Here is a 14,992-nt window from a genome sequence, read left to right as displayed (position 1 = left end):
TATCGAGTTCGTTAATTATGTGAAGCCAAGCTAGAGAGCCAGGTAGAGGCTGCCATCTTAAGGCAGCCAAGCGTAAGGTGCTGAGTGAATTGAGGAGGTTGGCAGAGAGAGAAAAAACATGAAACTGGCACATGGCAGAGAGGAGATACCAAGAAGCCCCAGGGAGAGATGGAGAGAGAAGAGGGGAATTATTTTAAAAACTTGTATAACTTTCTAATTCATCTAAGTCCTAGAGTTCTTCCTGCAATTAGATTCATTAGTACAAATTCCACCTTGCATAAACATATGAGATCTCTGGTCCTTGCGATGAAACGTACATGTACCAGTGGGTTTCTTAAGAGTAAAAATAGGGCCACTAGACAGTGACCTGTGAACTTATGGCTCTTAGTTTTCATCACAGCTTGATATTGAATTCTAAGACCACTTTACATTTACCAACTTATTTTCTTCCATTTAAATTATTCCTGTAGGGTCTTCCCTGGCAGTCCAGTGGATAGGACTCCGCGCTGCCACTGCAGGGGCACGGGTTCGATCCCTGGCCAGCATGCTGTGGCCAAAACAAAGAAAGAAATACTAAATTGTTTCTATAGCAGGAGTGCCGTGTATACTGTATGATTATTCATTGAGCTGCTTCGTGTGCGGTGATTAAGGCAGGATTCCTTCCTGCTGGAGGCTGGGGCTCAAAGGTGTCAATGAATAATGACAGTGGCAGGTGAGAAATCTGTCCTAGAGGCACAGGTTGAGGTCCCAGGGCTCCGGGGATGCTACCTTATTTCATTTTCACCTACGTCAAAGAGACTTACAGGAACTGATACTTCACAAAAAAATCACACAAGACAGGAAACAGTTTAATCTCAGTACTTTTCACTCGAAGGCTGAGGAGGTACAAGGTTGTCCTCTTGGCACGAAACCGGCATTTAATCAACGTGGGCCCTTCCATGTCCTGCCCCGTCGCACCACCTCCTGGGACCATTTTAACGGTAAAAATAATCAGGCACAAGAAAAGATCAGGCAATTCATTAACTTGCCTGAGAACACGGCTTACTTCAGGGCTGACCATTCTTTTCATTCTCAGGTGAACGTCCCCTGAGAAGTTTTGCCAAAAAAAAAAAAAAAAAAAAAGTACAAGTTAAACCAGCCTATTGAACAACAAACAGGTTTTCCTCCTCTCCTTCCTCAGAGGGCATTAAGATGATAATGAAGGAAACGTTTTTAAAAAGTATAAACCCCAAGGACAAAGAAAACAGGAGAGGGGACATGAGTACACGGTCAGAAAAACGAAATAAGAGGTGCCGTGCCCGAAGAGTAAGCCCCAAGCCAGGACTAGAAAGACCGCGGCGCGCAGGAACGGCCACCGGCAAGAGGCTGACCTCAGAGTCTCGGTGTGGCCCACAGCGGGGCTGAAGCCAGGCGAGGACCCGGGGGCATTGCCTTCCCTCCCCCTCACAAGGACAGAACTGGGTGTCTGCCTGCCCCATGGAGACTCGGGGGATTATCCTCCAGAGAGACTGAGAGGGACAGCCTTTGGGATCAGGAACACCTGGTCCAGAGGAAGGATGGAACAATGTCCAAGGTAGAAAACATGGAATTGAACGTGACATCCAGACCCCGGGTCCAGGTGGCACCTAATGAACTAGGCTGCCACCCTTCAGACGACAGCCTTTCCTGTGCCAGCCATGTTGGGGTGCTCTCGAGGTGGGGGGAATCTCTGCCTAATCATCTGGAAATGAAGGCCACTGCTTGTCATGCCACACGCACATCCACAGCTCTCCCAGCTTTAAAAAAATAATGTATTGGGGTGACAGTCACATAACAAAGTGAACCACGTTAAAGTGGACAATTTGCGGCATTTAGCACACTCGCAATGCCGTGAAGCCCCTTCCTCTATTTCAGCGGTCCCCAACCTTTCCGGCACCAGGGAAGGGTTTAGTGGAAGACAATTTTTCCACGGATGGGGGGGTGGGGTGGGGGACGGTTCAGGTGATAATGTGAGCAGTGGGGAGCGGCAGATGAAGCTTCACTCGCTTGCCCACCGTTCACCTCCTGCTGTGTGGACCATTACTGGTCCGGGGCCTGGGGGTTGGGGACCGCTGCTCTATTTAATTCCACAACTTGTCCATCACTCCAAAGTAAACCCCCTTACCGGTACCCATTAAGCACGTTCTTCCCATTCTCCCCCTCCCCCAGCGCCGGGAAACCACTGATCTACATCCTGTCTCCATGGGTTTATCTACTCTGGATCCTTCATATAAACAGAATCACAGGTGACTATTTGTGTCCGCCATCCCTCATTCAGCATGTTTTGGAGGTTCACCCCTTTTGCCGAGTGTATCAGGATTTCACTCATTTCTATGGTTGAATAGTATTCCATTGCAGGTATATATCACAATCCAGGTCAGCTTTTGATGCTCAGTCTTGAATAAAACCAACTGGTAATCAGCATCCATAAGACAAAAAAGAGAAGCCAAAAGAAACAGAAAAATGGAAACCAGAGGAAACAATATAATTCAGAGAACATGACAAAACTCCTAAAAAAGCAATAACTCAAATATATATCTTGAGATACGCACACACACACACATATGTATATATATTTGTATATATGTGTATGTACACATACATATACAGGTACACATACATATACAGGCTGATATGGCAGCCTTAAAATAAGAGGATGCTCTGAGAGAGATCAGAAAAAAAAAGTTGGCCAAAATAAAGCTAACAGGTAGAAAATCAGAAGACAAGATTAAGGAAGTATCCCAAGAAGTCTGATAAAGAGGTAAATTTTGAGAGAAAAAATAAGAGACTTAAGACAAGTTGAGAAGAATTAAGCAATGCCTTAACTATTCTGAGACAATAATGTGTCTTAGCCTAAAATTTTATACTCAGCCAAACTATGAGTCAAGGGTTAGAGGAAGGCCATTTTCTGACAAGAAAGGAATCAAGAAATTAGCTTCTCATGAAGACGTTCTAAGGAATCTACTGCAGGATGCGCTCCAACAAAATGAAAGATAAAAGCATCGGCCCAGGGAACAGTAGGTGTGAGCTGGCAAACAGAAACGGAAGCTCTCCTCCAGCGTGGCAGCCGTGCCAGACAGAGAGCTCAAACAGTCCAGGTTTTTGCAGGAAGGAGGGCTCCCATGGTATCGTTGCAAAGACAGGGCATAGATGCTCCACCAGAAACTTCCACCGGCAGAACACAGAGCCATCAAAAGCCCAGGCTCGCCCGGGAAAAGGTGGCATGACTAAAAACGATCTACATTTTTCATCAGATTCAAACACAGTCAGCTTGCAGTTCAACAGGCATCTCCCTGGGTGGGTGCCTCCTGTGATGTGGAATAGCTGGGGGCTCCTCACGCGGGTTAGTCTCCATTCACCCCTCTGCATCCACTCCCCACGGCTCTGCCCTGCTCTGTTTCTGGAGAGGCTACACCGGGGATGACACCACCAAGCTAGTCGGCCTCTTGGCCTGAAACTGGATTTGGCCAAAGGGAAGCACTGACAGGCTATCAGGGGGTAGAAGGAGAGAGAGAGACCAGGATATATACCCTCCTCTCTCCCACGCCCATGCTGTTTCAGCAGCTGTCCTGTTTCTCTGTGGCCACAGCTCCTGTCAGGCAGCCCCTCTTCCATGGCAACCACTCTCACCGGGCTCCAGGACCATTCCTACCCACGCCGCTTCAGGCTCCACGGTGATGACTTCCCAGAGAGAGCTGTGAGCTCGTGGGTGCTTCACCTTTCCTTCCTGGTTCCCTACCTCTGCCCAGAACTTTGTAAATAAGTTCCTTTATTAAACTCTATCCAATTAAAACCTTTGAATGTGACATCTTTTTTCTGCTCTAACACTAATAAACTTATAAATCATAATAGAAAGGGTCAAAATGTTACAAAGGCATTAGTATAGAAATGTAGAAGATGAATTATTTCTTGTTTTAGTCTTTGCTTCTGAGTTTATCTAATGAATCGTTCTCATTCGAATAATTCATAGTGTGTGTGTGTGTGTGTGTGTGTGTGTGTGAGTGAGGGGGGAGGGAGAGAGAGTTTGAGAGAGAAAGGAAAAAACTGTATTTTATTTATTTCAGGTTCTTGCAGTAATCAGATGGACTAAAAGATTCTTTAGTACCGGTGCTTAGAAACCATGTTTTAAATAGGAAGGTTACGCAATGTTTAATACTTGCTAACAGTTTAGTAAAGTATATATTCGGTACTTTTATTAGTTTGCGTTATTAACATGCTAAAAACTACCCCTTTATTATGATATATGGTTCTCACTCTAACAGTGCTGCTATATTCTCTATTCCTACGCGAGAAAAATCTTAAGTAATAATGGTTGTAATCATAAGTAATAATAGTCATAATCATAATATACATATAATTTTGCACCATGACTTTTCCACTTAAAAGTATATAATGAGCATCTTTCCATGTTGCTACATAATTTTCGTAATCATTACTTGCAAATCCTATAGAGTACCTAATCATATGGATGTACCACAAATCACACACCACTGCCATTCCATTTTCTCCTAAGCAATTTTCCCATGATCTATATGAAAATTATTACTGTGCACATAATAACATCAAATAAATCTGATAGACATGAGGTCCTTTCTTGGAAGAGTAAACCTAGTTAGGACTAAAGTACACTGCTCTAACACTTAGACTGACCTGCAAGATGGGCAGGCAGGTTGGCCAATGGTCTCTATGTACAGAGAGACAGAGGAGCCCTGCGGAGGAGCCTGGTCTCAGAGAGGAGGGAGCTGGGGACCAAGACTAGACCAATAACAATGCTGGAGCCCCAGAGAGGGACAGAGCTTCTAAGTACAAGAGTTGGTCTGTCACCAGTGAATAGCACATGGTCTGTTTCACCAAATATCCATGAGATTTTGGGGGCACACAGCCATGCTCTCCTGGGATCCATGTATCACAATGGGAGATGATTTTCCTGCTTCTGGGAAGAACACAGAGCACTGTCTCTCCGCTCCAGAGACCCAATGAGGAACAGTATCACCGGCATCCACACTTACGCCTCATCCCTGCAGGGGAGTTTCGGGGCAGGGAGTACCAGATGCAGGTGGCCCTTGTCGCAGCTGCTGGCAGCAGACACTTCTGCAGGGATGTGAAGCCAGACCCAGAGAACTGTGGATTCCACATGGTTGTCCAAGCAACCCTCCAGCAACTCTCCCAAATAATTAGGGAGAACCTGATGAGGCTGTCTAGCAGTTGGGATAGAATTAAAAAACAAACAAAAAACAAAACACTACTTGTTGCTATTAGTATTAATTTAATTTTTCCTCTGGGTTAGGGTAACCTAGGGAAGATGAATTGTAATTTGCAATTTTTACATTTGGTGAAAGGCACACAGTCACCACACGCGTGTTCTCTGACCTCCTTGAAATATTTCACGTAGAAGATGAAATAGGGTGAAAGTAAATGTATGCTTCAATGGAAAGAGGAAAATATGGGGAATTTACACAAAGTATTCTCAAAGAAACATTTGTTATTAGACTGACCACAGGCATATTAAACTTCTTCAAAAAAGAAAATACCCAAGGGCTGTTTGGGGCTATATGGGTAAGTTTAAAAACAGTTCTAAGGTCTCATGACTTCAGTAAAGAACTTTATGTGACTAAGCCTCCAAAGAGTAAGGCTTCCAAAAGACAGATGCTGTGGAACTGCTCATTTTCTTGGCCTAAGGGAAGGTTGCTAGCATTCAACTTTCAGGCTGAAAGTCTGAATTCATTTATTTTATGGCTAAGATACTTGATATTAACACAGTATCTCCATCTAGTTTGCATGTCGTAGATAAGAAGAAAATCAAGCACAATACATACACTAGTCCCAAGGGTGAAGGGTTCTCCCCAAGAACATTTTAGTTAAAACATGTGGACTTTCTTCTTTCAAAAAGAATATATTCCAAAGCATTGGAAGGACTGAATTAGGATGTTTCCGTTTGCAAGCAACAGAAATCCAATTTAGAACAAAGTGGAAGGACCCTGGGGCGATTCCTCACAGAGTGAAAGGAAGTTGAGGCTGCACATGGCAGCAGTGGAGCTGGTCAGCTGGCCGTGGGGGCACTGACCCAGCTTGTATAATGTCTTTCCTTAGTACACTGGTGCCTTTCTTTCTCGGATGAAGATGGCCTTCCTCTACAGGGAAGGTGGCAGTAGGTCCTTCCAGAATAACATCACCCCAGATCTGTTTGTTTGAAAAATCCTGAAAATGGCTTTGATTGGCTGGTTTGGGTCACCTCCCATCCCTTGACTAGTCACTGTGGCCAAGGACATGGTGTCCTACCTCTGGCCCAGTCCCAAGTCTGCAGACCAAACAGAAGATGGGACCATTGGTAGGATAGCTCTGAGCCAGGCTGGCTCTCCGTTTGTGACTTACAAGAACAGAGATGAAGAAAATAAAGGAAAATTACTGATAATCTCATCACTCTCAAAAGAACAGCTTTGAATGAGCATTCTATTCTGGTTTGTCCATTTGCAGACACATTTTAATGTACAATATTGTCTTAGAGCCCCTTAAAAAAATACATGGATTTGAAATCTATCTGCAGAAATAGGCCTAAAAATATAGAAACGATGCTCATCTCTTGGGGACTTCTGAGGTCTTGCCCTACCAGAAGGACTGTTTCTGTTCCTGAAATTCCTGAAGAAATGAAATACAACCCCATGTCTCTGACGGTCTAGAATATCAACTGGTATAAAATATCAAATACTATCAATATATTACTTTAAATGTCTACACTACTCAAAGAGGGCTCTGCCTAAGTGCTTTTCAAGTACAAGGTCTGATTCAAGTATAGGCCTGCATTTCCCTTCATGGGTTTGTTCAGCAGCATATTGAGAGCCTCTGCAGACCAGGACTTTTCTAGGCTCTGCAGAATTGTAATAAACAGACCAAAGCTCCCTGTCTTTCTGGAACCAGTAAAACATGTGGAATCTAAAATATGATACAAATGAACCTATCTACGAAACAGAAACAGACTCACAGACATAGAGCAGACTTGTGGTTGCCAAGGGGGAGGGTGTTGGGGGAGAAATGGAGTGGGAGGCTGGGATTAGCAGATGTAAGCTGTTATATACGGAATAGATAAACAACAAGGTCCTACTGTATATAGCACAGGGAACTACATTCAATATCCTATGAGAAGCCATAATGGAAAAAAATATAAAAAAGATTGTACATATATGTATAACTGAATCATTTTGCTGTACAGCAGAAATTAACACAACATTGCAAAGCAACTATACTTCAATTAAAACAAAAATTAGGAATGAAGGGGAAAAAAATCCCAGTGTAATAAGTAGGTAGACGTTCCAAATGATCAAGAAAATATTTTTAAAAATTATTCTAATTCTTTATAGTGTGAAATAAAATTCATATTTTATGGCAAGACAAGAAAAATTTAAACATAAAAAAATTTCTCTGCCCTTTGGCCTCCTCTCTCCCCGCACTGTGCATTGTGTGTCTGCATTATGAATCACCAAACCGTCCCCATCGGCAGAAATACCAGCTCGACCATCAACAGCAACATTCTCGTAGCATCAACAAGATAACTCCTTAAAGATAACATTCCTTTTTGATTTTGTAACGGACCACGATGACACTTAGATCTGGATTCTGTAAACCGTCAATAATACGTCGTTTAATGTACAGCCCTCTATCTCAAAAGACTTATACAACTGTGCCTTGACTTCTAACGAGCGGAACAGTTCTCAGAGCTTTCTGAGATGCTCTTCCCGGGTTATAATCCTCAAATTTGGCTTGAATAAAATTTTCCATTTCTTTCTTAGATAGACTGATTAATATTTCTTCGACAACGGTCACTGTATCTTATGAAAATTCACAGAAATAAGATATTTACGGTAGCCAAGTAGGCCTCGGCAAGAAACTGAAGGACTTAGCAAAACAAGACCTTAGTAATTATTTTCTTAAAATGATGGAACAAAATATTCTAAAAGCAAAGACCTTTGTTTATCAATACATTGGATAAACAATTAGGTTTGGCTAAATTATTTCCTCTCCTCAAATGAAGGACCTTGAAAGTGTTACCCGATACAGGAACAACAATTATGTAGCCTTTATTTGCTGATATCATGATTACATAAAAACCTCCACCTTCATAGGGAACAGACAGTATAAAATGAAAGAAAAACTTTCATCTTTACCAAAAAACATAACTTTGATTTTACAATTTTATTTTTCTCATTTGGAATGTTCTGCTATTAACTTTCTTCTTCTTCTCATTCTTCTTGTGCTTCTTCCTCCTTTATTCTTGCATCCTTGTATTTTCAGATTTTCTTTTTTAAAGATTTAAAGTCTGTGAATTTATCTGTGAGTAAAATTTTGGCTGAAGCACGCCAGTGATCTTTTCTCATTGTGTTGTAGTTGCTTCCTCCTTGCTTCCACAGTTACTTATCCGGGTGCCTTTTTATTTCTAAGTGGGATGTGGTACCTCTGAATACTCTTTTCTTTGGGGAATTTACTGCTAGTTTCCTTTGCGCCTTAGTACAGTATATGGTCAATTTTTTAAACCGCCTGTGTATAGGCTAAGAGGCGACATAGTCTCTGTTTATGAAGACACAAAGTTTAAAATATATTTCTATTGACCTAAACCTATTACTTATGCCTGTCTACTTCAGGTAACAAATGGAAAGCGGGCTGACGAAGCCTTCTGCAACCGTCCTGTCCGTATCTTTTGCATTTATAAGTGTTTGCTTACATTTTAGTACTACGCACTTAGAATGTAAAGAATTTAACTGTTATATTTTCACTGTGATATATTCCTTTTGTCAAACGTGGAACATTTGTTTCACATAAAAAGAGTATTTATGGGAATTCCCTGGTGGTGCAGTGGTTAGGCTCTGTGGTCTCACTGCTGAGAGCCTGGGTTCAATCTCGGGTCGGGGAACTAGAATCCCACAAGCCTCACGGCACGACAACAACAAAAAGTGTATTTATGCCAATTATTGATGTACATCTTTTCATCTAACTTGTTTCCAGTTTTACTTCTAGTCCTTTCCACCTATGATTTCCTCATTCTTGTTCTAATTTTATTTCTCATTTTCCTGGCAAATATCTTTAAATACCATATTCAGGGAGGTATCAGGTGTCAGGGTTTCCAAATCTTTGCCCATATATGAATGTTCCCTATTTCTTTCCAAGTTCAATGGCCTAGGAAAACACATCAGAGTCTCCAAACCTCAGGTCTCTCTGAAAATTCCAACATGAGGCTTTGGGGTCGTGTTCCTCACCCCTCAGCTGAGCATCTCTGCTAAGGCAGTGCTGTGTGCCTACATGGTGCACACCCGTCAGCTCTATCCCTGGTATGCCTGCAACTGGTAAAGGTTTGAGAACCAGTCCTTTAGAATTTAGTGTCACTGACGAGTCTGAGGCTTACTAAGTTGTGCTTCTGCATGAGCAACCCGACCTTCTGTCCTGTGGTACCCGGAGGGCCTGGGCCAGGGCCATCCCTGTGGCTGGTGCCGGATGGCAATGGGATTGGCAGCCCCTCCAGAGAGAGCCACATGAGCTGGGAGAGGGAGTTCTCTAAACAAACAGCAGTGCTGTTTCTAGAAGTGGGGGCAGGGAGGCCAAGCAGCCAGAAGCCACACGAGTCCACCTCAGGCAAGCTGACAGGAAGGAGATTTCGCGAAACCGAGTGTGGACCCTCTGTGGGATGTCTTCTCAGGATCCCAGCAAGAGTTTCTAGCTTCTGTGACTTAAATTTCACGGACTAAAATGAGGTAACTGTCTTGCTCTTGTGCCTCATTTCTCGTTCTAATGTGTACTGTTTACTTAGCTTGGATAGTATCTATCCGTTGTACGGAACATGGATGTGATATTCTTTTGCGAAAGGACTTGGGTAATTGGAACCGTAGAAGATTATATTCACTTATACATTCATGTTGTCACATGGAGCAGACTTTATCCTGAGGCTGGGGGTAGTGGGGAATTTGGAATTCCTTTAACATCTCTTGTGCGTCTTCTCATTGCTATTTTTGTCGTGGTCCGAGCGCAGGTTGGAAAAGAATTTCCAGACACAAGGCAGAATGTAAGGAAGATAGAGTTTATTAAAGAGAAGAGTCGCTGCAAGAACAGCGGGCCGACTTCCTGGTAGCCAGGGAAAGTCGACACTGAGCATGGGTTGCTTGTCTGTTTTTACAGCCAGGGAACCTGCAAGTCATCTGCTGACTGGGCAGAGTATGTATACTTTCAGTGTGCTGAGCAGCAGAAAAATGGGGCTAATGTCTTTCCTTATATGGGATGGGACAGGGACAGGGCATGCTGCTTGGGAGGGCTCTGGGACATTGCAATGGTCACATTGTGACAGAGTGATAGGAGTCCTGTAACTCTTTGTTCAGGCAGTGTTGGCCCTTTGAGTTTATCTTGTTATTTATCCTTGGAGCACACCACAATTTTCTTATTTTCACAATATGGAACAATTCATTTCATGTAAAAAAAAAAATTTCTTTAAGGCAATTATTTAGATGTATATGTACTTCTTGCGCCGTAGACCGAGTTTAGCATGAACTGTAACTTCTTTATTTTGGAAGAGAAGGGGGCATTTACTGGTGGGCATTGCAGGGCTAACTGGAGAAGGGAGAAACAGAGTTAAAGAAAAGAAAATTAAAATAAGGGAAAATTCTTACAACAACAAATGAATTTTAAAAATAGTATTAAAAAGATACCAATGGCAATAAAACAAGTAACTTCAACTGAAATCATAAATAATATCAACTAAAAAAAATAAGTCCAACTAAACCAAATATGTTCAAATAGAACCCGTTATCGGCCCAGACGTGGATGACCAGCACACATTCCCTGCTCTGCTGGACTGACCATGCGAGCACAGGGTTCCCGCGGGAAGGCCAAAGCCAAGGTCCATACTCAGTTTTGGCGTCTTCGACTCAGAATGTCCTGAACCATAAGCCAGATGGATACCCTAAATCTTTTCCAAACTTACTGCTGACAAGTACATCTTTTCCCATCCTATACTGTTCAGGTGTTTCTATTCATAAACCAAGGACAGGGCTTTGTTTTTACCCCTAACAAAAGCTTAGTTTATTTTAGCCACTGCTCTCCAGAATCTGTTACAAAGTGCCTTCTTTACTTTACTCCAAGTCTCTGGCAATCTACAAATGTCACTTTCCATATCCTCCTCCAAACATCTGATAAAAATAAACAGGACACAACTTTTTAAACTGTAGTTTTAAAGTAATATATACATTTGCAATCATAAAAAAATGTCCATTTTTTCCAGTGTTTATAGAGAAAGGAAAACACTACATGACCCTATTTCTCTGATTTTTGTTGGGGTGTGTGTGTGGGGGAATCTTTCAGCTGGAACTGGTGAGAAGAGCTCTTCTTGGGTGTATGGGAGGGAAGGCAGGGATGAGAGCACCCCCTCTGAGGGCAGGGCCGGAGGGTGAGGGCTTCTGCAAAGGGGTCCCTGAGGCCGTTGTCTACACTATGGTGAAGGGTGGGAAAGGCCTAGTCAGATACAAGAGGCCCTGACAAAGTCCCCAGCAAGGAGGCTTCCTCCTTATGTCGCTATTCATGCTGTTTTTCTTTTCAGCTACATATTAATATAAAGGACATGGAAAAAAATATTTTTTTTGCAACATCGTGGCCAAAAAAACCAAAAAACTGCAGCAAAAGCTTGATGATTTTATAACAAAAGACAGGCTCAGGCTGTCCACGTCCCAGAAAAAGAAAGAGCGGAAGCAAAGATGATCCTTCCTGCCTCACCACGCTCTGGAGAAAAGATGAGCATGCCCCCCAGTAGACCACCTTGTTGGGACAAGTGGGAAAAACAAGGAAAAACATTCCAGAAGTTTCATCAACATACAACTATCTGAGCCATAAAGAATGAAACCAAATACAATAAAGTTGAAAAATCAGCATTTCTAAACATTTCACTTTCATTCAGATGGAATTAACAAGTTACGTCACTCTTTTAGTCGGCCACAAGAATTCTTTTTACTAAAGGCAAAAACAAAGCCTCATTTTTGCTTTATTGAATAGTATCCCACATCCAGTATTTACAGACGTAATTAAATGGAATTTATAAGCCTATCATGCAGAATATTTTTAAAAATTAATCTGAAATAACTCTTAACGGAAATTATCAATTCATATATGTGAATACAATAATTAATTCATCATTTTCCAGCCAATATCCAAGTCGGTTCATTTCATAAAAACTCTATTTTCAAGAAGAGGAAATATTTAAAAATTCAGAAAAATATTTCCGTATCTAGTCCTAATCTTCCGGTTTTTCTGTAAAAGAAGTCAATAACGATTATAGACACTCTGGCCACCATGAATTAAATACAGATTTTCTCAACTGCATGACTACTTTCTTTAATGCCATATGTAACTTTTAGCATAGAGGAGTTACTCTTCTTTTATCGTATTTTCATGAGAGGTCTAAATTTGTTTTTTTTTAGGTTCAAAAAGAAATACATATCCAAATTTAAAACCAGCACCTAAAGATTACTTTAAAAATAGCAACAGGGGCTTCCCTGGTGGCGCAGTGGTTGAGAGTCCGCCTGCCGATGCAGGGGACGCAGGTTCGTGACCCGGTCCGGGAAGATCCCACATGCCGCGGAGCGGCTGGGCCCGTGAGCCATGGCCGCTGAGCCTGCACGTCCAGAGCCTGTGCTCCACAACGGGACAGGCCACAGCGGTGAGAGGCCCGCGTACCGCCCAAAAAAAAAAAAAAAAAAAAAAGCAACAAGGACACGGCCACAGAGTATTACCTTGTCTTTCCATCACGGATGGTCCATGCAAGGAACAAGATGGACATAAAAGTGAGGAAGTCCTCTAACCAGGCTTAAGTGAGACTGTAGAAGCTAGCTGCTCTCACAGACATTAAGAGGCCATCAGAAATACAGTGTCTACCTCTGCATGTCTGAGAGAATACTGGGGCATGTAGACTAATGGCCCTACTAATGCCTATGACAATATCCTCAGAATAGAGGATAGAACAGCACTACAAAAAGGTGGGGATCATAGTGGTGGACGGAGGGCATTATTTTCTCTACGTGCCCAAATGTAAAGGTACCTCTCTCTTTGGATTGAGGTGAGCTGGCTTTACTACCCATACACAGAATTCAAGAATCATAGTATTTCCTAGTCTTTAAAAAGTATGGGCTATTATATAAAGCCTATTCTTCCCTTTCCTTTCAAAGATCATGGTTCTTCAAAATGTATTATTATTATTTGGACAACCGAGATATTAAAATGTAAAGCACTTAATCCCTATCTATGCATTTTGAACCATTTCAAAAATGCCAAAGGTAAAACAAATCAGTGTATTGGTGATAGCATCTTCTATATTAAAGCCCTGAAAACTAACTTAACAGTCTTTAAATGGTATTCATTTTTGCTAGAATAACACTGCCAGAGGGACAGAAAAGCATGACCTAGAAAATCACAATGAATAAATGTCACTTATTAGCCATAATTTTAAAACATTCACCTGCCAAGAAAGGTTCTGGGAATGGTAGCGGTGCTGGATTTTTTTTTTTTTTAAGTAACAATCTCCCTTATACATAATAAATAGGTTTCCTGTTCAACAAACGTATCTTTCAAGATAACGCGAAGGCAAATTTCATAATGCGCTGGATCATGATATAGTTTAAATCACTGGAGTCCAATTTAACGGTGCCTGAAGAGCCATCTTTAAATAACAGAAATTAACCCTATTCAAGAACGGTTTAAATTGCAGATAAAAATATATAGAAACGAGGATAAAGTTGGAACAACAGGGTAAGGTATATTTGCGATCATGGCAGACGGCATCTTCATCTAGCGATTATTCAATGTTAACATGTGCATGTATTTGTTTTATAGAAATCAGATAATGCATATGCTTGATATATTTCTATTAAATGTAAACATACTACTATAAATTCACATTTTTTTTCCTGAAATCCACACTTTGTTCTGGAAGTTGCCATTTATGAAAAGACAACACACTGATGACGGTTGTTCCTTGATCAACAGGACGTTAATGTGAGGAACACTCACTAGCTGTCTCAAAACGCAGGGCAGACTTACCTGTGGTCAATAGTTGATCATTTTTCGAAGGGCGTCATAGCACTTCCATTTGTCTGGGATGTAGAACTGCTCAAAAATGTGAGGGAACGGCGTGTCGTACCCACATACCCTCGATATAGGAGCCTCCAGGTTCAGGAAACATTCTTCCTGCAGAGAAGATTCCAGATGGTTAGCTTCAAAAATATTTTATTCACAGAAATGAAACATTTCACTTTCAAATACAATGGCATCCAGGGGCATTATAATTTTTTCACATTATAATAATATTATAATGTGAAACAAGCAGGTAACAAATAGCATGTTTGGCCTGATCCGAGTTTTACTTAAGATATGTTTTCATATATGTATATGCATTTTATGCCTACATACATATCTGTTGCTTAAGACGAAGTGGAATTATACCAAACAGGCTGTGTACAAATGACAAAATCATGACAAATGTTCACAGTAAACTCTGCAGCTTGAAATTAGTGACAGTATATGTTTTCTCTTGTTTCTTGAATTTTTCAAATTTTATATAGGACAAACATGTATTACTTTCACAATAAATATTTATAATTACTCTATGTAACCAGACTGAACTACCAGTTACTTGCCTATGTTCAGGTCTCTCTCACAGCCAGGTTTTGCAGACACTGACAGTCCCCTGGCTACTCACACCCCAAGCCCACTACCGCTCTTTGCCCAACTGATGTGTGAACATCTCTCACCTATCACCTTGGGAGTCACCTCCACCAGGAAGCCTTCCTTGACAGCACCTCCTCAACTCTGCACCACTGATGAGGGAGAGGCTTCTGCCCTGAACTCCCACAGCACTGAACTCAGCACAATCCGTTGCTTTTGCCCAATTATCTATCTTCCCTGAGAGACTATGAACTCCAGGAGGCTAGAGATCTGGTTCAAAAAAATGTAAGAT

At 41.7% G+C, this 14,992-nt stretch overlaps 1 protein-coding gene across 3 annotated transcripts in view; it reads right to left on the bottom strand.

Annotated features, from left to right (window-relative positions):
• The window catches only part of BCKDHB (branched chain keto acid dehydrogenase E1 subunit beta), a 283,718-nt gene that overhangs the window by 42,859 nt on the left and 225,867 nt on the right, over window positions 1–14,992 (bottom strand). For 2 of the 3 annotated variants that reach the window (XM_079939006.1, XM_079939004.1), the window contains 2 exons: window positions 14,077–14,223; window positions 10,070–10,602 (listed from right to left, as the gene is read on the bottom strand). In XM_079939006.1, the coding sequence (XP_079795132.1) occupies window positions 14,083–14,223 (141 nt within the window). In that variant the 3' untranslated portion in view covers window positions 10,070–10,602; window positions 14,077–14,082. Of the gene's footprint in view, window positions 1–10,069; window positions 10,603–14,076; window positions 14,224–14,992 lie in introns of those variants that run through there. The other variant, XM_079939005.1, reaches the window with a different exon arrangement.

Source organism: Stenella coeruleoalba (genome assembly GCF_951394435.1).
Source record: "Stenella coeruleoalba genome assembly, chromosome: 12".
Lineage (NCBI taxonomy): Eukaryota > Metazoa > Chordata > Mammalia > Artiodactyla > Delphinidae > Stenella > Stenella coeruleoalba.
This window is presented reverse-complemented; position numbering and strand designations above follow the sequence as displayed.